General features: G+C 46.6%; 1 protein-coding gene across 1 annotated transcript; it reads left to right on the forward strand.

Annotated features, from left to right (window-relative positions):
- STK35 (serine/threonine kinase 35) lies at positions 1-26706 on the forward strand. Its single transcript, XM_060684565.2, has 3 exons — positions 1-851; positions 10591-11339; positions 25658-26706. The coding sequence occupies exons 1-2, from the start codon at positions 356-358 to the stop codon at positions 11301-11303; spliced, it is 1209 nt and encodes a 402-aa protein (XP_060540548.2). The 5' UTR covers positions 1-355; the 3' UTR covers positions 11304-11339; positions 25658-26706.

The following is a 26706-nucleotide window of genomic DNA, read 5'->3' on the forward strand; positions in this document are numbered from 1 at the left end:
GATTGGCTGGGCGCATTTTAAAGGGGCAGACAAGGCGCGCTTTTTCTACCCTCCGACCTTTCCTTTCCTCTCGCTTCCCATCTTCGCCTCAGACGCTCGGAGAATTACCGTCCTCCGGCCGGCCGCCCGCCCGTAAGCCAGCCAGCCAGGCGGGCAAGCGGGCGAGGAAGCGAGCCGGGGAAAAAAAAAAAAAAAAGCAGCGAACGTGAGCCTCCGTCGAGCCCCGGTCCGGCGGGGCGGGCGGGATGAAGAGAGGCGCTCCCCGCCCGCGACGACTCCGACCACGACGGGCAAAAAGGCGGCGGCGGCGGCGACGGCTGCAGTGGTGGCAGCTAGGCCCCGCCGCGGCGTTGCTATGGAAACGGGCGGCGACGGTGGCCGCCGAGGGACAGAAAGGTTGCCGGAGCGGCGCCTGAGGCGCGGCGAGCGCGAGCGGCTCCCGCCGCCGCCGCCGCCGCCGTTTCTGAGGGGCGCCTCGGCCGCCATGGAAGGCCGCTCGGTCGGTCTTCCTAGCCGGGCCTCACCGTCGTCGGTCAAAGCCGCCTTGGCTTCCCCTCCACGCTACCGCCTGGTGTCTGAAATCGGGCGCGGGGCCTACGGCGTGGTGTACGAGGCGGTGTCGGGCCGCAGCGGGGCCCGCCTGGCCGTCAAGAGGCTGAGGTGCGACGCTCCGGAGAACGTGGAGCTGGCCCTGGCCGAGTTCTGGGCCTTGACCAGCCTCCGGCGGCACCACCCCAACGTGGTGCGCTTCGAGGAGTGCGTCCTGCAACGCGACGGGCTCGGGCAGCGCATGAGCCACGGGAACAAGCAGAGCGCGCTCTACCTCCGCCTGGTCGAGACCTCCCTCAAGGGTGAGGAAGGGGAAGGAAGGGGCAGAGGGAGGGGTCGTCTGGGCCCAGGCTCTCCAACTTGGGCCGCTGTAAGGTTTGCAGAGGGGAGGAGGGGGATTGTGGGGTCCTTGGTGCTCTCTGAACATGGTGGTTTTCTTGCAGTGGTCTCTGAGTTGGGGGGGGGATCTTGGGGATGTCTCAGGACCCAGCTAGGGAACGTCATCAGTACTGGAAGCAGGTGGGGGGTGTGGGGGAGGATTGTGGGGCTCGGTCTTTTCTGAGGTGGCTTGTTTCCTTGCAGACGTTTCATCACCCAGCTAGGGAATGTCATCAGTGCTGAAAGGGAGTAAGGTTTGCAGAGGGGAGGAGGAGGGGGGGATTGTGGGAGTTGAAGTCTGCCAGGCTTACAGCAGCCAAGGTTGGAGACCCCTGCTCTGGGCTGTCTCCCGAGGGAGGATACGTGTCAGGGACGTTCACACGACGAGAGGGAGGAGAGGGTGCTGAGCTTTGGGAGGCAGTGCTGCTGAGGGCAGGGGGATCAAAGGTGGGGGGGTGTCTGGGGAGGGGAGGGGTTTAACTGGGGGGAATGGGGGTCTGGAGTCTTGCAGACGTCTCAGGAGCCAGCTAGGGAACGTCATCAATGCTAAAATGGAGTGTGGTATGGGGGAAGAGGAGGACAACTTTGGGTCCTTGGTGGTCTCTGAGCTGAGGGGTGTGGGGGTTATTGCAGACGTCTCAGGACCCAGCTAGGGAACGTCATCAGTGATGGTGGGGGTGGGGGGGGAAGGAGGATTGTGGGGCTCTCGGTCTTTTCTGAGGTTGTTTGTTTCCTTGCAGACGTCTCAGTACCCAGCTAAGGAACGTCATCAGCGGTGAAAGGGGGTGGGGTGTGTGGGGAATAGGGGTCCGACGTGGTCTCTGAGCTGGGGGTGTGTGTGTGTGTCTTGGAAACGTCTCAGGACCCAGCTAGGGAACGTGATCAGTGGTGGAAGGGAGTGGGGTTGGGGGGGGTATGGAGGGAGGAGCATTGTGGGGCTCTTGGTCTTTTCTGAGTTTGCTTGTTTCCTTGCAGACGTTTTATCACCCAGCTAGGGAACGTCATCAGTGCTGGAAGGGAGTAAGGTTTGCAGAGGGGAGGAGGGGGGAGATTGTGGGAGTTGAAGTCCGCCAGGCTTACAGTGGCCAAGGTTGGAGACCCCTGGTCTGGACGGTCTCCCAGGAGAGGACACGTATTGGGGCCGTTCGCACGATGGGGAGGGGGGAAGGGATGGGAGGGTGCTGAGCTCTGGGAGGCGGTGCTGCTGAGGGCAGGGGGAGCAAAGGTGGGGGGTGCTTGGGGAGAGGAGGGGTTCAACTTGGGGGAATGGGGGTCTGATGTGGTCTCTGAACTGGGTCTTGGAGACGTCTCCGGATCCAGCTAGGGAACATCATCAGTGGTAGAAGGGAAGTGGGGTGTGTGGGTGGGAGAGGAGGATTGTGGGGCTCTTGGTCTTTTCTGAGGTTGCTTGTTTCCTTGCAGAGGAAGCGTTATCTGTGCTAGAAGGAAGTAACGTTTGCAGAGGGGAGGAGGAGGAGGAGGGGGATTGTGGGGTCCTTGGTGCTCTCTGAACATGGTGGTTTTCTTGCAGTGGTCTCTGAGTTGGGGGGGATCTTGGGGACGTCTCAGGACCCAGCTAGGGAACATCATCAGTGCCAGAAGGGTGTGGGGGAAGAGGAGGGAGGACAACTTTGGGTCCTCGGTGGCCTCTGAGCTGTGGGGGTGGGGGGTTATTGCAGATGTCTCGGGACCCAGGTAGGGAACATCATCAGTGCTGGAAGGGAGGGGTGTGTGTGGGAGGATAGTGGGGCTCGGTCTTTTCTGAGGTTACTTGTTTTCTTGCAGATGTCTCAGGACCCAGCTAGGGAACGTCATCAGTGTTAGAAGGGAGTGTGATGTGGGGGAAAAGGAGGTCAACTTTGGGTCCTTGGTGGTCTCTGAGCTGGGTGTTGGGGGGGGGGTCTTGCAGACATCTCAGGACCCAGCTAGGGAACGTTATCAGTGCTGGAAAGGAGAGTTTGTAGAGGAGGAGAGGGAGAAATAGGACTTTGGGGTTCTTTGGTACTCTCTGAACTTGGTGGTATCCTTGCGGACGTTTCAGGACCCATCTAGGGAACGTTATCAATACTGGAAGGGAGTAGGGTATGTGGAGTAGAGGAGGTAGAGGAAGAGGACTGTGGGGTCTTTGGTGCTCTCTGAGCTTGGTAGTTTTCTTGCAGACATTTCAGGACCCAGCTAGGTAATATCAGTGCTAGAAGAGAGTGGGGTTTGAGGGGGGACTGTTGGGATCCTTGGTGCTCTGAGCTTGGTTGGCTCTCTTACAGACGTTTCATGACCCAGCTAGGTAATATCATCAGTGCTAGTAATAAGGGAAGAGCCCAAACCACATCAACCTAGCTAACGTAGAGGGATAAACCGGGGAAGGAAGGGGCAGCTAACAGGTGTAGAAGTGCCCCTCCTCTGCAGGAAAGTGATGGGTTTACAAGGGAGATGTTGGAAGAAAGGGGTAAGTCCTTAACCATTACTAACTGAAGAGATAGTACTATATCCTCCTGCCGTGAATATACTAATACTGTACTCCTGTTTCTTATTTATCCCCACAATAATGCTCCTGCGAGTGGGTTGGGCTGAGAAAGAGGGACTGAGACTGAACTAGAACTCAAAATCTTCCCGTTTCTAGGTTAGCTCTGCTGGCTGGGGGATTCTGGGAGTTGAAGTCCACGCATCTTCAAACTGCCGTGGTTGAGAAACACAGGACCTCTTTACAGTAGCATCTTTAGGGTCACTTTGAGGGCCACTAAATTCGGAGCCAACAAAAGAACCAATGGTGCATATACTAAAGATATGCAACATTGGTTCTTTTGTTGGCTCCGAATTTAGTGGCCCTCAAAGTGTAATTTTTGAGAGCCGAGGTGGCGCAGTGGTTAGGGTGCAGTACTGCAGCTACTTCAGCTGACTGCTAGCTCAGCAGATCAGCGGATCAAATCTCACCGGCTCAAGGTTGACTCAGCCTTCCATCCTTCCGAGGGTGGTAAAATGAGGACCCAGTTTGTTGGGGGCAATATGCTATTTAGTATACTGTTGATTGTTGTAGCCACCCAGAGTCCTCGGAGAGTGGGTGGCATAGAAGTATGATTAATAAAAAAAAATAATTTTCAAAATTTACCCCGTTTCCCCCAAAATAAGATCTCCCCTGATAATAAGCCCAATTGGGCTTTTGAGCACATGGCAATAAGGCCAAGCGCTTATTTCAGGGTTCAAAAAAAATATAAGACAGGGTCTTATTTTTGGGGAAACACGGTAGTGAGAAGCTGAGATAATGCCCTTAGGTAATAGCTGAAGAATAATAAGTCTTTGGATCCTGGCTTAGTCCTGCAAGCCAAAAGCACCTTAGGATGCTCACTATCCATCTCTGTTAGTTATGCTGTTCTGGATAAAGAAATAGAAAGCTGTCGAGTCCCACCATTGGTTCACTCAGTATAATGTTTATGTAGCATTGATAGTGTTATGTAGTTTGGTAATGAAACGTCCACAAGAACACAACCAAGCTCAGAAAGCGCCAAGGACCTCATAATGATTAAATAAATGATTATGTCATCATTTTGGACTTCTAATTTCCATATAGACTTTCTCTATGAAAGGTTTGCCCTTAACTTGGTTTTTTTAGATCTTCTGAAGACCATTTTAACCAAGACCATCCACCTTGCTGCTGGTCACCCTCTTCGCTTTCCTTCCACTGTGGCTGTGTTCTTGCAGACGTTTCATTACCAAACTAGGTAACATCATCAGTGCTACATAAGCATTGTTCTGAGTGAAACAGTGGTGGCACTGATGATGTTACCTAGTTTGGTAATGAAATGCCTGCAAGAAAACCAAGCACAAGAGAGTACCAAGGACCCCTCTTTTCAGCCTGTACAAATATTCTCCTATATTGGTACCATTGTTTTGTCTTATGCTTTCTGGAATATATATGAGAGCAGGTGAGCCTTTTCTAAGCCACCCTGAAAATGCTGGGGATTCATACATTCAAACCTTCCCAGTCGTGGTGCAATCACTGTGAATCCTGTGTTTGAGCTTTTTCAAGCCAGGAGAACTTTTTACATGCACCGTGTAGTGTTGCTTACACAGAAGGGTCTCTAACTAGTAAAGCAGGGGGCTCTGCACTTGGCAACTTTAAGACTTGTGGACTTCAACTCCTTTGCAAATACAAATTTGCCAAAATAACAAGGAAAGCCCAATGCTCGCTCGGGCTTCCAGTAGTCAGTTCTTCGGCAGACTGCGGCTGCCAGTATTTCATTCCTCTATATTTAGTATAAATCTGGTTTTAACGAGGTATCCTGTAGACTCAAGTGAACCTTGCTGTTTAATTGAGAACAGAACGGTGGAGGGGAGAGCAGAGAGGAAACCACATGGCCGAACAGCGTGCCCGGTCACCGCATTACCAGACGTGGGCTGGGCATCACGCACGTCATCGGTCACGCATGTGTGTGTGATTTTTTTATTTTTTATTTTTTGAGCAGAAGTGGCTTCTTAAATAAGCCAGACCCTTTCACGTGTCAGCCAGCCTGCTGCAGATGTGTGTGTGGGGGGGGGGACTTGCCAGAACATACAGAGTGGGCAGATGGGCACCGAGCATTGTGCCTTATTCATTTGCCAGGCATCAGCAGTCTTTGTGCTTCTAGTTATATCATCTGTCATGTGGCTAATTGCTGGCTGTAATCTCTTGGGCCTAACACGGCAGGTCAACACAGAATAAGCGGTCACCGAGTGGAATTAATACTACACGGTCCATCTGATCGGGAGAAGGGGGCGCCGATCCCTTTGTTGTCAAACCAACCGATGGATTTTGTCGGAACGTTTTTAAAAACAATTATTTTTTTTTTTTACAAGCGTGGAATAGAACAGTGAAAGATTCTATAAAGCAGAAGCAAGAAAAATAATGCACTAAAAGAACTTTCCTCCCACCCACCCCCCACTCCCCGAAACTGATTTCTTGCGACCACCACCGTGACAAGTATAAACAATTCCCTGATCGCTTCGCCTTCACTTAGCGAACAAAAATAAAGAGCTTCATCCCCTTAATCCGCCTGTTCACAATAGGCAAAACAAGTAAGTCGTGTCTTATTCGATCCAGTGACCAGCAAAAGAGAGAGAGAGACAAAGCGAGTGTCAAACATTTTTAAGTGATAACAAGCTGTGGATTAAAGGGAAGCCTGTGACATCAATGAAATCTGTACTTCTAAGCACATTTACTTGGAAGGATTCCCGTTGGATTCCAGAAAGGTGGTTTTTGTGTAACAAGGTTCCAATGGGTATAAGGTACGGTATCCCCGTTGGAACCTTGTTACGTAAAAACAACTTTTTGGGAGTATGTTTATATTGGATGGATATTCTAGTGCAGTGATAGTTAACCTTTTTGGGCCCAGAGTGCCCAGAGAGCACACGCACGTGAATGCACGCACGCGTGCCCAAACCCCCAAAATTCAATGCATGCACACGCATCCCCGCACATGCGCCCCCACGCCCCGTTTTGGCTTCCAGCTTGGTGCAGGAGGCTTTCCAGGCCCAAAACATTTGAAACTTCAAACGAATGGTTTATAAATCAAGGCAATCTGAGTAAGATTTTAGTTGGTTAGAAACGAGCAATTGGTCTCTTCTGGTTATTTCCATACAACAGGTAGTGTCCATATGGTAATGCCAGTTAAACATCTGTCAGATTTGCCCAAACTCACTCACTTCATACAGGTTCGAACCTGCAAAACCTGTTGGTATTAAATTATAGAAAGAAAAAAAAAATAGTTAAGTGGCTAAGAGCAATAAAACATCTGCCTCCCAACATTATCTCTCATAAAATCAGCTGCAGTCGGAGTTCCATACATATATATATATATATGAATATGAATATATATATGAATGATGTGCCAAAGTGCCATCTGGTCTGGATCGGTCTTTGAAGGGCCTTTCAGAAGCTGGGATAAAACGTTGGCAAAGCTACTTCTTTCTTTGAAAAGTCAGGATGGGGTGAACGGCAAGTAGTCCTCAACTTACGACCACAATGGAACCCCCAAATTTCTTCTGCTGGGCAAAACAATTGTTAAGTGAGTTCAAGTGAGGGAGTGAGGTTTGCGGAGAGGCGGCGGAAGACTGCGGTCCGTGGTAATCTCTGAGTTCGGTTGTTTTCTTACAGACATTTCATTACCAGACTAGGTACCGTCATCAGTGCTAGAAGGGAGTGGGGTTTGCTCTCTTTTTATATACAAGTAGTCCTCAACTTACGACCACAATTGAGCCCAACGTTTATGTTGCTAAGTGAGAAAGTTGTTCAATGGGTTTTGCCCCATTCTGTGACCTTTTTTGCCATAGTCGTTAAGTGAATCACTGGGGTTCTTAAGTTAGTAACACAGTTATTCAGTGGATCTGGCCTCCCCATTGACTTTGCTGGAAAGAAAGTTGCCAATGTGTGATCCTGAGATAACTCCAACCGTCATAAATATGATAGCCAAGCATCTTAATTTTGATCACGTGACGATACTGCAACGGTCGTTAAGTGTGAACAACGGTTGCAAGTCACTTTTTCCAGTGCCATTGTAACTTTGAACGATCATCAAATGTTTTGTTGTAAGTCGAGAACTCTCTGTAGTCTTTGGAAGCGACGGTTCCTTGTGAGAATTTTTTCTGACTATGGCTAGTCCTCGACCTACAACAGTTCATTTAGTGACTGCTCAGAGTTACAACGGCACTGAAAAAAGTGACCATCGTGACCATTTTTCGCACTTACGACCGTTGCAGCATCCTCATGGGCACGTGATCAAAATTCAGACACCTGGCCTCTGACTCATATTTATGACGGTCGCAGTGTCCCAGGGTTATGTGATCCCCTTTTGCGACCTTCTGACAAGCTAAGGCGATGGGGAAGCCCGATTCATTTAACAACCGTGTTCCTAACTTAACTGCAGTGATTCACTTAACGACGGTGGCAAGAAAGGCCGCAAAAATGGGGCAAACCTCACAACAAATGTGTCACTCAGCAACATAAATTTTGGGCTCGATTGGTCATAACTCGAGGCAAGAGGCTGACTCTGTAAACTGCTTAGAAAGGGCTGTAAAGGGCTATATCAGTGCTATTGCTTAGTACTTGTACAGTATTTCCTCTTGTGGTCTGAAAGACCAAGCAATCTTGAAGCGCTCTTCCGCATCCTCATAACGAAAGAAAAAGCAGTAATATTATTTCTTTAATTATTGAATGCAGCCACCATAGGATTTTTATAACTTGGGCCCTGCCTTTCCTCTCCGTGTTTGTTTACCAGCCGAGATTAAGGAGGAAATAGGATGAGAAAAAGCTCCTTTATGTGGGATTAAGCCCTTCAATCCTTCAGGGCTGTAGTTCACACCCATTTTCCAACATGTTTTCTTTGTTGAGGAGGAAGCCCAGCCAAATTTTGATAGGACCTTCAATTACCATAGTAATAGTCATGGTGACAGACATGTTTATGCAAATAACCAGCGTTTCTCACAATCCTTTATGGCAAAAATAATATTAAAAAAAAAAAAAAACCAATCCGGATACAGGTAGTCCTCGATTTACGACTACAATTGAGCCCAACATTTTGGTAGTTAAGTAAGACACTGGTTAAGTGATTTTTTTTGCCCCATTTTACCACCTTCCTTGCCACAGTCGCTAAGTGGAATCACTGCAGTTGATAAATCAGTAACCTGGTTGTAAAGTGAATCTGGCTTCCCATTTGACTTTGCTTGACCCACGCGACCTTGGGACACAGCAACGGTCGTAAGTACGAACCACTTGCCAAGCATTTGAATTTTGATCGCAGGATCATAGCGGCTGCTTCAAAAGGTCGTAACTGTGGAAAATGGTTATAACTCACTTTTTTTTCAGGGCCGTTATAACGTTGACTGGTCACTAAGCAAACTGTTGGAGGATTACCTGTAGGGTTTTTTTTTTGTGTGTTAGCAGCATTTAGTTATCTATGCCTCATTCTGTTTGGAAGATTAGTGGTATTATTTTGTAAGCCTCCCAGGCTCATATAGAGTAGAATGGCAAAGTTACATCAAAGTTTGAGGAAGGGGAAAAGTCAGTTCTGTACTTAAACCAGTGTGTGTTCTGTCCCCGTCTCACACACGCACACAAACAGACAGCCGGGGGTTAAATAAACTGGCAGACAACCAATTCTTCCGATAAGAGGCTTGGCAGCAACCCAGTAGCTGCTTGCCAAGAACTTTTACTCAATAAACAAAATACCCACAGTCAAGAATTGTCCAGTTCGTAAAATAAATCCAAGGCAGATAATGTTGTTTCCAAAGATGCAATGTGACTCGATAGTAGTTAGTTTTGTCCGTCACAGAGTCTGAATGGCCACCTCACCCCCTTTTATGCCCTGTGGGGTGTGGTCCAGTGACTCAGCTTAATCTCGGGCACGCCTTTTCTTCTGTTGCACGCGCTTATCTCTGTGACGCTGCCGAGGATCCAGCCAAGACTCATTTCCCTCATCACTGCCCACCTGTGGCTGCGTGGACGTGCTTGGCCCCGGCCCTATCTCTTGCCCTTCAGCAGACACCGAAGGCATTGCCAGAGAGGAGGGTCCTGGAGAGGGAGGCCTTGCCAACTCCTCTCCTTCACTCTCGGAGTCCTCTCCTGCCAATGACACAGGCTCCGGTAACGGAGCCACAACAGTGTGATGACTTCTCAATGCTAGTAAAAGGGACGTGTGAACAGTATACACAAGATTTGAGTATACACAAATCTTGTGTATACTCAGCAGCAGGCTGTGGCTGCAAAAAAAAAAAGCAGAAATAGGGTTTTAGAAGGCTCCCAGGAAGTGATAGCTTTATTTTATTATTCTCCTTTGGTCTGATGCTGTCTGGAATCCGGTTTCCAGCTCTGAGCATCACACACGAGTTGCTAAGATTCTAAGGCGGTCTCAACCTTGGCAACTTGAAGATGTGTGGACTTCAACTCCCAGAATTCAATTCGCCAGACAGACAGAACTAATTGAATTCTGGGAGTTGAAGTCCACACACCTTCAAGTTGCCAAGGTTGAGAAATACAGTAGTCCTCAACCTATGACAATTCATTCAGTGACCGTTCAGAGTTACAACGGCACTGAAAAATGAATTGATGACAGTTTTCCACTGTTATGACTGTTGCAGCACCCCCATGGTCACATGATCAAAATTCAGACACTTGGGCAACTGGCATGTATATTTCTGCCAGTTCCAGTGCCCTGGGTCATAGGAGCACCATTTGCAAACTTCTGATGGGCAAAGTCTTTGGGGAAGCCAGATTGACTCACTGCAGTTGTTAAGTTAGTAATGCAGTTGTTAGGTGCACATGCCAATAACTGTGGCAAGAAAATGGGGCAAAATTCACTTAGCAGCATAAATCATGGACTCAATTGTGGTCAGCAGTCAAAGACTACTGATATTCTGGTGTCTTAACCAGCGGTGGGTTTCACATTACTACTGCTTCACCCCGTGTGCGCAAAGCACACACACACAACTTCCGCACATGTGCTAGGCCTCAAAAACGTGGTTAAATAGGATGGCATTATGCTGCTACCGATTCGCCCGAACCCGCTGAATACCACCTCTGGTCTTAACCTGTGTGAATCCTAAATGAATGGTTTCAATCCGTTCTAACTGATTTGGAGTCACTCCGTTTTGCCCAAGGCAGTAATTATTCCTCCTGCTCTTTTCTCCTTCTGCCAGGCGAGAGGATTCTGGGTTACGCCGAAGAGCCTTGTTACCTGTGGTTCGTCATGGAGTACTGCGAAGGGGGAGACTTGAACCAGTATATTCTTTCCCGCAGGCCCGACCCGGCCACCAACAAGAGTTTCATGCTCCAGCTGACCAGCGCCATTGCGTTCCTGCACAAAAACCACATCGTGCACAGAGACCTGAAGCCGGACAATATCCTGATCACCGAGCAGTCGGGAGCTCCGGTTCTCAAAGTCGCAGACTTTGGGCTGAGCAAAGTGTGCGCGGGATTGACCGCCCGAGGCAAGGACGGCGACGACGACGACAAAAATGTGAATGTGAACAAGTACTGGTTGTCCTCGGCTTGCGGTTCGGATTTCTACATGGCTCCCGAAGTGTGGGAGGGGCACTACACGGCCAAAGCGGACATCTTTGCGCTGGGCATCATTATCTGGGCCATGATCGAGCGGATAACCTTCATCGATGCCGAGACCAAGAAGGAACTCTTGGGGACTTACATCAAGCAGGGGACCGAGATCGTACCTGTCGGGGAAGCTCTACTAGAAAACCCAAAGATGGAGTTGCACATTCCTCAGAAACGCAGGACTTCCATGTCTGAAGGAATCAAACAGCTCCTGAAAGACATGTTGGCTGCTAACCCGCAAGATCGACCCGATGCCTTTGAGCTTGAATCCAGAATGGACCAGGTTACTTGTGCTGCTTAAACTCAGGTCAAAGTGTTGGTGGGCTCTGAAAACAGGGTAAGGGGCCTTTCTTCTGTTTCTCTGCCTATTAAAATGATCCTGCCATGAATCCAAGGGCTTGAGGCACTTGGGTGAAATTCTACCGGTTCAGCCTAACCGGTAGTAAAAAAATGCTTTAAAAAGTTTTTAAAAACTTGCGATGATCAGCTGTGATAATCAACTGTGCCGCGCGATCGTCAGAACAGTTTTTTTTTTACTTTTTTAAAGCATTTTTTACTACCTATTCGCTGGAACCGGTAGTAAAAAAAATGCTTTAAAAAGGTTTTTTTAAAAAAGTTTAAAAAAAAAAAAAAGTTCCCACGATCACGGGCACAGCTGTTTGTCACAGCTGTTCATCGGAAGTTTTTTTTAAAAAAAAATTAGTTAAAAAATGTTTTTAAAGGTTGACCACGCCCACCCGGTCACATGACCCCACCAAGCCAAGCCACGCCCACAGAACCGGTAGGGAAAATTTTTGAATTTCACCACTGGCTTGAGGCTATTTATGCTCTTTCTGGTAGCAACAGGTTAGGGAATGCTGGAAAGGAGATAGCAATAGCATTTAGGATTAAACATCTATTTAATCTCCTGGCTCCAGAGGATTATAAATGCTTCCTTGGGTGAGGGTGACTTTCCTGCCGCCTTGAAAGAGGCAGTGGTGAGGCCTCTCCTCAAGAAGCCTTCCCTGGACCCGGCAATGTTGGTAAACTATCATCCGGTCTCCAACCTTCGCTTTGTGGCGAAGGTTGTTGAGAGTGTGGTTGCGCAACAGCTCCCCCAGCACCTGGATGAAACGTAACTGGATCTGTTCCAGTCGGGTTTCAGGCCCGGGTACAGCACGGAAACGGCATTGGTCGCGTTGGTAGATGATCTCTGGAGGGCTCGGGACAGGGGTTGCTCCTCTGTCCTGGTCCTGTTAGATCTCTCAGCGGCTTTTGATACCATCGACCATGGTATCATGCTGCACCAGTTGGAAGAGTTAGCGGTGGGAGGCACTGTGTTGCAGTGGTTCTCCTCCTTTCTCTCTGACCGGTCGCAGTCTGTGTTGACAGGGGGGCAGAGGTCGACCCCGAGGCCCCTCATATGCGGGGTGCCGCAAGGGTCGGTCCTCTCGCCCCTCCTGTTCAACATTTATGTGAAGCCGCTGGGTGAGATCATCCGTGGTTTCGGGGTGAAGTACCACCAGTACGCTGATGACACCCAGCTGTACATCTCCACCCCAGACCACCCCAACGATGCCCTTGAAGTGATGTCCCGGTGCCTGGAGGCCGTACGGATCTGGATGGGGAGGAATAGGCTCAGGCTCAACCCATCCAAGACCGAGTGGCTGTGGTTTCCGATATAGTCAGTTGGTGCCATCACTGACTATTGGGGGCGAATCATTGGCCCCTACGGAGAGGGCGCGCAACTTGGGCATCCTCCTGGATTCACAGCTGTCTTTAGAAGAGCACTTGACGGCTGTGACCGGGAGGATTTTTCATCAGGTTCGCCTGATCCGCCAGTTGCGTCCCTTTCTGGATCGGGACTCCTTATGCACAGTCACTCATGCCCTCGTCACCTCCCGCCTGGACTATTGTAACGCTCTCTACATGGGGCTCCCCTTGAGGAGCACCCAGAGGCTCTAACTGGCGCAGAGTGCGGCCGCGCGGGTGGTAATGGGAGCGACATGGCGTTCCCATGTAACACCCATTTGCGCGAGCTGCACTGGCTCCCGGTGGTCTTCCGGGTGCGCTTCAAGGTCTTAGTTACCACCTTTAGAGCGCTCCATGGCTTAGGACCGGGGTACTTACGGGACCGCCTGCTGCCACCAATAGCCTCCCACCGGCCAGTACGCTCCCATAGAGAGGGACTCCTCCGGGTGCCGTCGGCCAAACAATGCCGACTGGCGGCCCCCAGGGGGAGGGCCTTCTCTGTGGGGGCACCTACGATCTGGAACAAGCTCCCCCCGGAGATACGGAGGATCCCGGATCTGCACACCTTCCGCCGCGCCTTAAAACCTTTTTATTTCACCAGGCGGGCCTGGCCTAACTTTCTCCCTCTTTTATAAAAGATTTTTAATTTTTTAATTTTTTAGTATTTTATATATTCAAATTTTAAAATAGGTTTTAAATTGATTGGGGTTTTAATTTGTCTGGCCCAAAACTATTTAATTTGATTTTAATTCCACTTTTAAATTTTGTATGTATGTATTTTATTGTTTGGCTGTGCACCGCCCTGAGTCCTTCGGGAGTAGGGCGGTATAGAAATCAAATCAAATCAAATAAATCAAATAAATAAATAAAATAAACATCCTTCCCCTCCCCATCACGTTTTTAGAGTAGGGGGTCCCAACGTCTGGGCTGTGAACCGGCACACCAGAAACCAGGTCACACAAATGAGCAAAATCCAATCTGTGCACAAACCTGAAGCCAGGTAGCACCTGAAGCCCATTGGTCCACGGAAAAAACCCTCTCCGGCCCCTGGTGCCCAAAAAGTTGGGGGCCACTCCTTTAGAGCACTCTGTGGGCAGTTTACAATGTAGAGGATTCAGGGTAGATAAAAATCTTATGATTCTTTTTTTTTAAAAATCGGATTTTAAAAAAATTTAAATCGTTTTTTTTTTTTATTTTGATCAAATTTATTTTAATAAAATGCTTTTGGATTAAAAAGCTATCCAAGGGTAGATTTCTATTTAAGATACATGAATAATTCAGTTTATTCAGCATGAAACGGAGCTTAGTTATGTAGCAGGAGGCTGTACTACCAAGAGCCTTGGTAGTACAGTGGTCTAAGGCACCCTGTTATTAAGCTGGTTATTAAGACCAGCTGCCTGCAATTACTGCAGGTTCGAATCTCGCCAAGGCTCAAGGTCGACTCAGCCTTCCATCCTTTCTAAGGTAGATAAATTGAGGACCCAGTTTGTGGGGGCAATAAGCTGACTTTGTATAAATATACAAAAGGATGAAGGCTATTGCTTAACGCATTGTAAGCCGCCCTGAGTCTCCGGAGAAGGGTGGCATATAAATCAAATTAAAAAAATAAAAATTAAAAAATTAAAAAAAAAATATTGGGACTGTCGGTGAGTCAACAGCGGGTCAGAGGAGGAGCTGCTGCGGGACAGAGGTGACAGTTGCTCTTTAAAAATGATGATTTAACTCGAGTTGATTTAAATCAAGCCTTTTTACTAGTGATTGAAATCATGCTTTAAATCGTGATTTAAATCGACTTGATTTAAATCAAATCCACTCGGAGAGCATTATTTGCATCTTGCCCCCAACAATCTGGGTCCTCCTTTTACCAACCTCAGAAGGATTGAAGGCTGAGCCAACCTGCAGCCGGTGAGGATTGAACTGCTGGCAGTGGGCAGAGTCAGCCTGCAATACTGCACTTTAACCACTGCGCCACCAAGGGTCTTTGTATGGGGTTACAGGCAGTCTTCAAGTGGCTGAGGAATTCTGGGAGTTGAAGTCCACAGGTCTTAAAGTTGCCACCCCTGCCGTAAAAGAAGGCATCACCCCAAAAAGACTGACTTATTTATTGTTTGGAAGGCAAGTTAGGCCCTTTCCTGCTACCTCTATGAATTTAAAGTCTCGGCCCAGGTAAAGAACTTTCTGGAACTTTCCCTCTCTTTTTAAATGCAGGGTGGGCTTCCTCTTAAGCTGCATGTGGAAAGGAGACACTCCTCGATTTAACAACAAGAATGTTTCTTGTTAAGCAAGGCGGTTGTTAAATGAGTCAGGCTCAATTTTACCTTTTGGGCCGCCGTTATCAAGTGAATGTCACTTTTCGCAGTGCCGTTGCAACTTCGGTCACTAAACGAATGGCTATAGAACGAGGACTGCCTGTACTTTCTCCAGACAGGTGTTGTGCAACCTTAGCAAATTTAAGACCCTGGCTGGGAAAGATTCTGGGAGTTGTAAATTTTTTTAAAAAAATTTAAATCAGATTGTTTTTTTTTATTTTTATCAAATTTATTTTAATAAAATGCTTTTATTCCTTGCTCAGCAAGGACCTTGCTGAGGTTGAGAGAGTGTGGCCGGCTTGCAAGAGCCATGAGGCCAGCTGTGGTTGCCCTCACCCGCTGCTCACAAGTCAAATTCGGCAGGAGGGAGTCTGTTTTTTCCTTTGGGCTCCAAGCAGGGTGGATTTGATTTAAATCGAGTTGATTTAAATCACAATTTAAATCGTGATTTAAATCACTAGTAAAAAGGCTTGATTTAAATCAACTCGATTTAAATCATAATTTTTAAAGAGCAACTGTCATCTCTGCTCCGTGTGACATCTCTCCTGTGCGAGCTGCACTGGCTCCTCTCTGCGCACTTTCCGCCATGCTCTTAAGACCCTCTTATTCCAGCAAGCCGGCCTGGCCTAATTTTTCTCCCCTTTCTTTTAAATTTTTAAACTCAAATTTTAATTTGTTTTAAATTATTGGGAGTTTTAAATTGTCTCGGGCAAAAATTATTTAATTAGGTTTTAATCATGTTTTAACTTTTGTATTTATGTGTTTTATTTTGTGCCTGTTCACTGCCCTGAGTCCTTCGGGAGTAGGGCGGTATACAAATTTAATAAAATGAAATGAAATGAAATCTGCTACTCCTTTGACCCGCTGTTGACTCACCGATAGTCCCAGTGTTGCAGAATATACAGCCTCCTGCTACATAACTCAGCTCCATTTCAGGCTGAATAAACTAAATTACTTATGTATCTTAAATAGTTTAAATAGTTAGGCCTGGCCTAACTTTCCCTTTATATTGCTTTTGATTTTGTTTTAAACTGGGATGTCTTGAATTATCTAGGACCAGAGTATTTAGTATATTTTAATTGGTTTTTTTTTTTAACGTTTGTATTACATGTATTTTTATCTTTCGCTGTTCACACCGCCCTGAGTCCCTCAGGAATAGGGCGGTATATAAATTTAATAAATAAATAAATAATAAATAAATAGAAAACTATCTTACGATAGATTTTTACCCCAAAAGTTTTTTATTAAAATAAATTCAATAAAAATAAAAAAAACCTGATTTAAATCAAAAAATTTGATTTAAATCAAAAAAATCTGATTTTTTTTTAATTTTTTTTTTTAAAAAATCATTGATTTTTATCCACCCTGGCTCCAAGCGAGGCCAGAGAACAATCGGCAGAGACGCAGAGGCCCGTCTCTCTAGAGACATTCCAGACATAGCAAGATGCTTTCCAAACATCACCGTGTCACGAACAAAAGTTTGGGCTTTTGCAGGCTCCGAAGTAGCACAACAGATACTCCCTGGAGCTCCCGCACTCTCTCTCTCGTCACCCTGCCGTATTTGTGGATCACCGCAGAAGCCAGCCGGGGAACCTCTTAACCACGGCCTGCAATTTTAAATAATTGCCTAGCTGCTGTCATGCAAAACCCCCTGTGTTCTGCTCACTGAATTGAGCCTGGGTGGCTAAAGGGAATTCTTCTGCTTTTGAGAGGCGTCTCCGCTTGCAAATTGGGGGTTAGGAACAAGAGTTTGAGAATTCTTTTTTTTTTTTTTTTCTTTTGTTTCCCTGCCCCGCTGCTTTGAGGGAGGCTTTAAAAAGCGCATTTTGCTTGTTGGCCCCAGATATGAAGAAGAGAGAAAATAGATGCTTTTCTACAGAGCAGTCTGAAGGATTTTATTCACTAAAATGAGGAGGAGGGGTACCAAAGATGTTTTTTTTTTCAAGAGGCAACTGGACTTTCTGGTTTTTCTTTGAAGACGTTTCACTTCTCATCCAAGAAGCTTCTTCAGCTCTGAGCTGCAGCTTCTTGGATGAGAAGCGAAACGTCGTCAAAGAAACACCAGAAAGTCCAGTTGCCTCTTGAAAAAAAAAAAGGACCTTTGGGACAATCGTGATCCGGATTTCCATAGATGAGGGGGTAGTATATTATCCCCTAGGCCAGGGGTGGGCAATTGTGGCTCTTTTACAACCTGTGGACTTCAACTCCCAGAATTCCTGAGACAGCTTGGCTATCTACCCCTGTGCTGGAACAAAGTGGCCGAATTCAGAAAACATGTCAGTTTTGCTTGGCAGGAATTTGAAAAGAGAATCAGTTGAGGGTAGTGGTGAAGGTGGCGGCCTAGAAACCAGGAGACTGAATTCTAGTCTTGCACCAAAGCAGCTGGGTGACTTTGGGCCAATCACCAGGAGATGGTGAGTTCTAGTCCTGCCTTAGGCATGAAAGATGATTGGGTGACTTCGGACCAATCACCAAGAGATGGTGTGAGTTCTAGTCCCGCTTTAGGAATGAAAGGGACTGGGTGACTTTGGGCCAATCACCAGGAGATGGTGAGTTCTAGTCCCGCCCTAAGCATGAAAGCCAGCTGGGTGACTTTGGGCCAATCACCAGGAGATGGTGAGTTCTAGTCCCGCCCTAAGCATGAAAGCCAGCTGGGTGACTTTGGGCCAATCACCAAGGAGATGGTGAGTTCTAGTCCCGCCCTAAGCATGAAAGCCAGTTGGGTGACTTTGGGCCAATCACCAGGAGATGGTGAGTTCTAGTCCCGCCCTAAGCATGAAAGCCAGCTGGGTGACTTTGGGCCAATCACCAGGAGATGGTGAGTTCTAGTCCCGCCCTAAGCATGAAAGCCAGCTGGGTGACTTTGGGCCAATCACCAGGAGATGGTGAGTTCTAGTCCTGCCTTAAGCATGAAAGCCAGTTGGGTGACTTTGGGCCAATCACCAGGAGATGGTGAGTTCTAGTCCCGCCCTAAGCATGAAAGCCAGCTGGGTGACTTTGGGCCAATCACCAAGGAGATAGTGAGTTCTAGTCCCGCCCTAAGCATGAAAGCCAGTTGGGTGACTTTGGGCCAATCACCAGGAGATGGTGAGTTCTAGTCCCGCCCTAAGCATGAAAGCCAGCTGGGTGACTTTGGGCCAATCACCAGGAGATGGTGAGTTCTAGTCCCGCCTTAAGCATGAAAGCCAGTTGGGTGACTTTGGGCCAATCACCAGGAGATGGTGAGTTCTAGTCCCGCCCTAAGCATGAAAGCCAGTTGGGTGACTTTGGGCCAATCACCTGGCGGCAGTGAGTTCTAGTCCTGCCTTAAGAATGAAAGCGACTGGGTGACTGATCCAATCACCAAGGAGATGGTGAGTTCTAGTCCTGCCTTAAGCATGAAAGCCAGTTGGGTGATTTTGGGCCAATCACCAGGAGATGGTGAGTTCTAGTCCTGCCTTAAGCATGAAAGCCAGTTGGGTGATTTTGGGCCAATCACCAGGAGATGGTGAGTTCTAGTCCTGCCTTAAGCATGAAAGCCAGTTGGGTGACTTTGGGCCAATCACCAGGAGATGGTGAGTTCTAGTCCTGCCTTAAGAATGAAAGCGACTGGGTGACTTTGGGCCAGTCATTCTCTCAGCCCTATCTTACCTCACAGAATGGTAGTTGTGGAGAAAATTGGAGGAAGCAATAAAAGAAAAAAAACATGCTAAAAATAAATCAGTTAATATTATGAAATGCAAATATGGATATTTTAAGATGCGGAGGGTTAGGGAACAGATGCCCATCGGGAGAAAGTCCTTGCAGTTTCCTTGAATTGGAAGCCCATTGGGTCGTCTACGACGGGCTCAATGAAACAGTTAAATTGCCTGATTGGTATCCGGCTGCAGCTTTTGTGCAGGTGTGTTACCTGTGACACGACCCCTCCCATTTGGCATTAAAAGGAAAGTCCCGTCCAGTCCTCCTGACTGGACCCGAAATTAATTCTCTGTCTTGCTTTCCAGCTCATTTTGGGTGAGCCTCTTTGAGCCCTCAAGAACCCATCCCAGAAAATACGTTGATGCATTGATTATACATCAGTTGACAAGGCTGTTTGGATTAAAAAGTTAGGACCCGAAGCCCCTTATCGAATAGTTGCTCTGAAATGAAGCTGGGCTGAAGTGTTTCGCCAGTATTGATCTTGTTTTCATTTGTTCGTAATTAATTTAACATGGATACCTGCTGTTGCATCAATCATTAAAAATAATAAATCATATTCACCAAGCTCGGTATTCAAATAATGAATATCAAAAGAGTACAGGTAGTCCTCGGCTTAACGACCAGAATTGAGCCCCAAATTACCATTGCTAAGCAAAACAGTTAAGTGAGTTTTGCCCCATTTTACGGCCATTCTTGCCGCGGTTGTTAAGGGAATCACTGCAGGTGTTAAGTTAGTAACCCTGTTGTTAAGGGAATGTGGCTCCCCCATTCACTTTGCTCGACAGAAGGTCGCTAAAGGGACACTGCAACCGTCATAAATATGAGCCAGTTGCCAAGCTTCCAAAGTTTGATCACGTGACCCTGGGGATGCTGCAACGGTCGTAAGTGTGGGGAAACGGTCATAAGTCACTTTCTTCAGTGCCGTCGTAACTTGGAACAGTCACTAAATGAACGGTTGTAAGTTGAGCATTACCTCTACTACTTTTCGTCAGCTGAACCTGTCTCACTTAGGCCTTGGACTTGTGGGGTGAACAGAGGAAGGATGTTTAAACGTATTAAATGCTGCCCTACATTCTTGGAAGAGACGCCCTAAATAGAGAGCCGGCCTGGCCTAGTAATTAAGGCACCATGTTAGAAAGCAGGAAGCCATGGGTTCAAGTCCCACCTTAGCCATTAAAGCCAATTTATTTATTTATTTATTTATTTATTTATTGCTTCGCTTTATATGCCGCCCTTCTCCAGAGACTCAGGGCGGCTTACAATGCGTTAAGCAATAGCCTTCATCCTTTTGTATATTTATACAAAGTCAGCTTATTGCCCCCACAAACCGGGTCCTCATTTTACCTACCTCGAAAGGATGGAAGGCTGAGTCAACCTTGAGCCTGGTGAGATTTGAACTTGCAGTAATTGCAGGCAGCTGGTGCTATTTAACAGCACTTTAGCCTGTTGCGCCACCAAGGCTCTTATTAGATAGATGATAGATAGACAAGACAGACAGACAGATGATAGATAGATAGAGAGATGATAGATAGATAGATTTATTTATTTATTGCTTCGCTTTATATGCCGCCGTTCTCCGGAGACTCAGGGCGGCTTACAATGCGTTAAGCAACAGCCTTCATACTTTTGTATATACCTGCTCAGTAGGGCTTTTGGCCCCCCCAAGCGGTGTTCTATTTTATACAAAGTCAGCTTATTGCCCCCACAATCCGGGTCCTCGTTTTACCTACCTCGAAAGGATGGAAGGCTGAGTCAACCTTGAGCCTGGTGAGATTCGAACTCTCACTAATTGCAGGCAGCTGGTGCTACTTAACAGCACTTTAGTTTGCTGCGCCACCAAGGCTCTTGGGTTGGGTGACTTTGGACCAGTGATTGCCAGCCCAACCCATCTTTGTTGTTGTGGGGAAACCAGGAGGATAACAGATAACAGAGTTGGAAGGGACCTTGGAGGTCTTCTAGTCCAACCCCCTGCTCAGGCAGGAGATCCTATACTATTTCAGACAAATGGTTGTCTAGTCTCTTCTTAAAAACCTCCAGTGTTGGAGCATTCACAACTTCTGGTGGCAAGTTGTTCCACTGATTGATTGTTCTAACAGTCAGAAAATTTCTCCTTAGTTCTAAGTTGCTTCTCTCCTTGATTACTTTCCACCCATTGCTTCTTGTCCTGCCCTGAGGTGCTTTGGAGAATAGCTGGACCCCCTCTCCTTTGTGGCAGCCCCTGAGATATTGGAAGAGTGCTATCGTGTCCCCCCTAGTCCTTCTTTTCATGAAACTAGACCTACCCAAAAACTATTCTTCACGTTTTGGCCTAAATCCCCGTATCCTCTTTGTTGCTCTTGTCTGCCTTCTTTCCAGCGTCTCAACATCTTTTTTATCTTGTGACGACCAAATATCGTGGCTGTAATATCCCTTACCAAGGCATTATAAAGTGAGGAAGATCCGTTGGATACTTTTTGCCGCTTTGAGCGATTTGTAAAAAAATAATAAAAGGCAGGGGTACCAATAAATACAATCAAAATAAAACATTTGCCACGTGACGGAAGAAGCCTCGTCTGACCTCTCCGTAATCCAAAGAAAAGCGATATTTCCATTCTTGTTTGTTTTTTTTTTTAAAAAAAAAAACCCACATGCTTTGGATTAATCCCAGGACAACGAGTGAAGTTTTGCATCCCTCGGGACATGACTGTACCTTTTTAAAAGAGTACCTGTCCAGACCTTTTTGATCCTTTTCGTAGACGTTTGCTTCTCAGGCACAGAGATGATTAGGGGTTATGTAAGGAGCCCTCCATCCCCCAGACTTGTTTATGAGGGCATCAAAAGCTCCAGAGGAATGGCTTTCCTTCCTCTCGGGTCCTTTTGGAGCGTTTGATGTTGTCTTCGATTTCTGTTTATTTTAATTTTTTTTTTTTTTTTTTTTTTTTTGAGCCCGTCCTCCCCACCCAAAACTTTTCAAATCATCTGCGTCTGCCAGTTGCGATTATTCCTGCGCCCATAACACGACGGTGCAGGGTTGCATAACCAGGCTGTGCCCTCTGGGGAGGAAAAAAAAAAAATCCTTCAAAATTCAGGATGCTGACACGCGAGTCCAGTAAACACAAAAGGCCGGGACAGAACTGCCCCTTTGGCTGCTTGTTTGGCCGGGAGGGGGGCTAGCTGTCTGTCCTTATCCCCCACCCCTCCCTTGGATATGAGCTGAGTCAGGAATGGGTCTTCTCCGAAAAAAAAACAGCGAAAGAGGGCTGCTCCTTATATAACCGAAAAGGAGGAGTGGGGGGACGACACACACTGGCTGACCCCTTGCGTGCTTCCGAGCGAGAGGGATTGCCTTGTTTACACAGACTTAGTTGCTGATCGGTCAAACGGGGCATTTTCTTCCTTTTGAACTTGTGGGAAGCCGGTTTCTTACCGTGACAGCATCTCTTGAAGAACTGGGCTTGTAGCCAGATCGCTGTGTCTGGCTACGGTCTGGTTTGCCCTCTGTAATCCTCAGTGTTAAGTGGAGGTAGTCCTCCACTTACGACTGCAATTGAGCTCCCACGTTTCTGTTGCTGAGCCAGACAGTCGGTTTGAGCAGTGGGTTCGGCTATAAGATCTCCGAGGGTCCTTCCAACTCTGCTGCGTTAAATATTTGACTTGGACAATAATAATTGGGCCCGCCGTGTATATATGGCCCTGCACGTTGGAAGGATTTTGCCAGATCAGATCTTTCAGAACTGTCTAGCAAGGGTCCTTCCCATCCTGTTATTCTATATATAAAGTGGTTAATACCATTTTATAAGGCCTTGGTAAGGTCACACTTGGAATGCTGCATTCAGTTTTGGTCGCCATGATCTAAAAAAGATGTGGAGACTCTAGAAAGAGTGCAGAGAAGAGCAACAAAAATGATTAGGAGACTGGAAGCTAAAACATATGAAGAACGGTTGCAGGAACTGGGTATGTCTAGTTTAATGAGAAGTAGGACTAGGGGAGACATGACAGCAGTCTTCCAATATCTCAGGGGCTGCCACAAAGAAGAGGGAGTCAAGCTATTCTCCAAAGCTCCTGAAGGCAGGACAAGAAGCAACAGGTGGAAACTATTGGTTCGATTTATTGTTTATTGGTTCGATTTATATGACGCCCTTCTCCGGAGACTCAGGGCGGCTTACAATGCGTTAAGCAATAGCCTTCATCCTTTTGTACATACCTGCTTAGTAGGGCTTTTTGCCCCCCTCCCCCCCCCAGCGGTGTTCTATTTTATACAAAGTCAGCTTATTGCCCCCACAATCCAGGTCCTCATTTTACCTACCTCGGAAGGATGGAAGGCTGAGTCAACCTTGAGCCTGGTGAGATTTGAACTTGCAGTAATTGCAGGTAGCTGGTGATACTTAACAGCACTTTAGTCTGTTGCACCACCAACTAACCAAGGAGAGAAGCAACTCAGGAAATTTCTCCTTAGTTCTAAGGAGAAATTTCCTGACAGTGAGAACAATTAATCAGTGGAACAACCTGCCTCCAGAAATTGTGAATGCTCCAACACTGGAAGTTTTTAAGAAGACGTTGGATAACCATTTGTCTGAAGTGGCGTAGGCTTTCCTGCCTAAGCAGGGGGTTGGACTAGAGGACCTCCAAGGTCCCTTCCAACTCTGTTCTGTACAAGTGCCAAACATGGACACTTATGACAAAACATACATGAAACTGAATAAACAAGATGGTTGAGGAAAGCTGCTGGAGTGACCAAAAGAGATAAAATCAGAAATGAGACCATCAAAGAAAGAATTAGCCTAGAAGAACCAATCTTAAACTGCAGGAAGGGGGTTGGATTAGAAGACCTCCAAGGTCCCTTCCAATTCTGTCATTCTGTTGTGTTAAAGATTTGATTCGGGCAGTAAAAAAATTGGAGATGCCGTGTATTTATGGTCCTGCACACTGGAAGGATTTTGCCAGATCAGATCTTCCAGAACTGTCTAGCAGCAGAACAGTTTTCTTTGCCTGCTGGTCTTTTTTTAAAAAATTATTATTATTATTATTATTATTATTATTATTATTATTATTATTTATTGGTTAATCTTTAGTGAGATTCACAGCCTTTGAGGCTGGTTAATAGCTCAGCAGCTCGAGTCCTAACCAAGGACCTAGGAACTGTTAAGGTATCGTCGGAGGATGTAAGCTGTTCCGAGTAAGGTGGTTTTTTGTAGAGTCAAAATGTTCAAGTCCGGCAAATTTAGAATTCCTAAATAGCGGGGTAGCCCTTTGGGTATTGCTCCGAGGGATGATGATGATGATGATGATGATGATGATGATGATGATGATGATTATTATAGATTTCTCTGCCTTAGCTGATCCTGTAAAGTAGCTGGTCCTGCTTTGCTTGACGTGATGCCAGTTACAGCAGCCTCAGCAGAATTCTCCTCTCCCGAGGGGCCAATTTCGACACTCCGTAGCTCCGATTTCAGAAACACCCTTTTGCCAAAGCCAGCAAGGAAATTAGAGCACGAGTAAAAGCCATGTCTAATTATGGCATACTTTTAGCCATTGTTTTCTTCTGAAGGCTAATTGGGCCTTTCCACTGGGGGACGGTGGAGGAGGAGGAGGAGGATTTAGTCCCAAGAAACTTGGTGACTGAGTTTGGATGCTAGAAGCTAAAAGGCCAGGCAAGGTTTCCCTTGTGACCCAGCTAAATTAGGGGGCAAACTTTGTGAATTACTGATGATGTCACTGACTTTGATGCGTGTTTATCTTCCTGGCCTGGCTCTCAAGTTAGTCCTCAAATGTGAGGGGGTTTACAATAGTTGAGTAACAATATTGGGGGAGTTCTTGGTGCTCCCTGAGATTGGTGGTGGTCTTGCAAACTTTAATGACCCAACTAGGTAACATCACAAATAGTGCAAACTCCACTGCCTTGTACACTGATGATGTTACCTAGTTGGGTCATGAAACGTCTGCCAGAAAACGACTAATCTCGGAGAGTGCCAAAGACCCATACAGACACAGAGTTCTCCTCCTCCTCCTCCTCCTCCTTCCTGCAAGCCCCATTCCCTTTGAGCATTGATGATGTTACTTAGTCGGGTAATGAAATGTCGGCAAGGAAACAACCAAGCTCAGAGAGCACCAAGGGCCCTACAGTCTTCCCCTTCCTCTCTAGCACTGATGGTGTTACTTAGTTGGCTCGTGAAACGTCTGCAAGAAAACCACCAGGCTCAGGGAGGCCCCAGGGCAGGGGTGAAATGCTCCCGGTTCAGACCGGATCACCCGATCCGGTAGCGATGGCGGCGGGTGGTTCGGAGAACCGGTAAAAAAAATCCCTGCCCGCCCCCATGCCCAGCTGAGCCGCACAATCATCAGAGGCCTTTTTTTTACTTTTAAAAGCATTTTTTCTACAACCTCTTTGGCCGAAAAAATGCTTTAAAAAGTTAAAAAAGCCTCTGATGGTCGCGCGGCTCAGCTGGGATCGTCAAAGGCTTTTAAAAGAAAAAAACCCTTTTTTTTTCTTTTAAATGCCTCTGACGATCCCAGCTGAGTTGCCTGATCGGCAGAGGCTTTTTAAAAAACTCAGCTGGGATCATCAAAGCCTTTTGAAAGCATTTTTTTACAACCTCTTGGCCGAAGAGGCTGTAGAAAAAATGGTTTTAAAAGTTAAAAAAAAAAATTGGCCACGCCCACCCAGTCACATTACCTCCCCCAAGCCACGCCCACAGAACCGGTAGTAACAAATTTTAGATTTCATCACTGCCCCAGGAACCCCATATCAAGGAATTTCAGAAAATTTGCTTCTCCAGTGGCATTTAAGAACCAGTCACGTTCTTCAGACCCTTCACTCTACAGTTTCTCCGTAATCAGTTGTTAACCGATTTCAGCATAATAATTATATTAAGTAAATTAATATCAGGGCTCTGATAATAGACATTTCACCAGCGCTTTTCTTTTTTCTTTCTTTCTTTCTTTCTTTCTTTTCTTGCAGGATTTTTTACTGGGACCTGGAAAGTCTCCCCGATGTACATGCAAACTTTAAGAAGCGACTAACATAGACACCAAGTTCTCTGGTATATCGTGAAACTTTTGAGACTCGTCTGGAGGCCCCGGGAGATTCAAGGAGAGCAGGAGCTGCTGCAACCGACTTCATTATAAGACTATTAAATCCTCTTTTCTTTTTTTTACATTTCCCCCTTCCTTTCCCCCACACCCCCTTCCCGGCTCATCTTTTGCTTATTCCCTTCATCTGCACAGTTCATTTGGAATTCCGCTTTCACTTAAACAAAATACTGAAGAAAAAAAACCCCAGCAAATAATTTTCTGTTGCTGCTACTGTTTAAGTACCAGAATTCTGGGACAAAATGTGTACATAACGTTTTGTTTTGTTTTGTTTCCCCCCCCCCCTCTCCGAATGTCGTTGAGCAGGGTGATATTTAGTTGAGAGTATGAAGATCTGTGACAAAATTTTTATTTTTATTTTTTGGTTTCTGGTTGCTGCTGCCTGGCCCCTAAAGCTAGAAACACAGCGGAACACACATTTCTCCTGCTCTCCTTTTTTCAAAATGACCTACATCGGGGGACCTAAAGACATGAGATTTCAGATAGGGATATTTAAGGTAGACACACAAACCTTTCAAGGTGGCTGCTGGGTTAGAAACCCAGATCTAAGCATCCCAGGAGCCTGTGTTTCTGTATGCCAAACTTTACAGAAAGGTGTGTGGGGTTTAGAAGTGATAGAAAACTTCCGTAGAAACGGTCTTTGTGTAGAAAAAGTTATCCTAAGTCTGTATCTAGGGGTTTGTAGCTTACTTAGCTAGTCCTTGGCTGGCTAAATTCAGCCAGCCTGAAATCAAGTGGCTATCTTAACATCACCTTTTACCTATTTTAGCCGTCAGTCTTCTTGAAATTTCTTCCCTTCCACAGAAGTACAGGCCCTTTCTTACTTCTTGAAGGCTTCTTCAAAGTTAAGGGTATCTTTTCAAAGTTAAGAGAATCCATTTGCAGCTGTCGCGTGTCTATGTTTACGCACCCACAAAA

Source organism: Pantherophis guttatus, chromosome 3 (genome assembly GCF_059756535.1).
Source record: "Pantherophis guttatus breed Tessera chromosome 3, ASM5975653v1, whole genome shotgun sequence".
NCBI lineage: Eukaryota > Metazoa > Chordata > Lepidosauria > Squamata > Colubridae > Pantherophis > Pantherophis guttatus.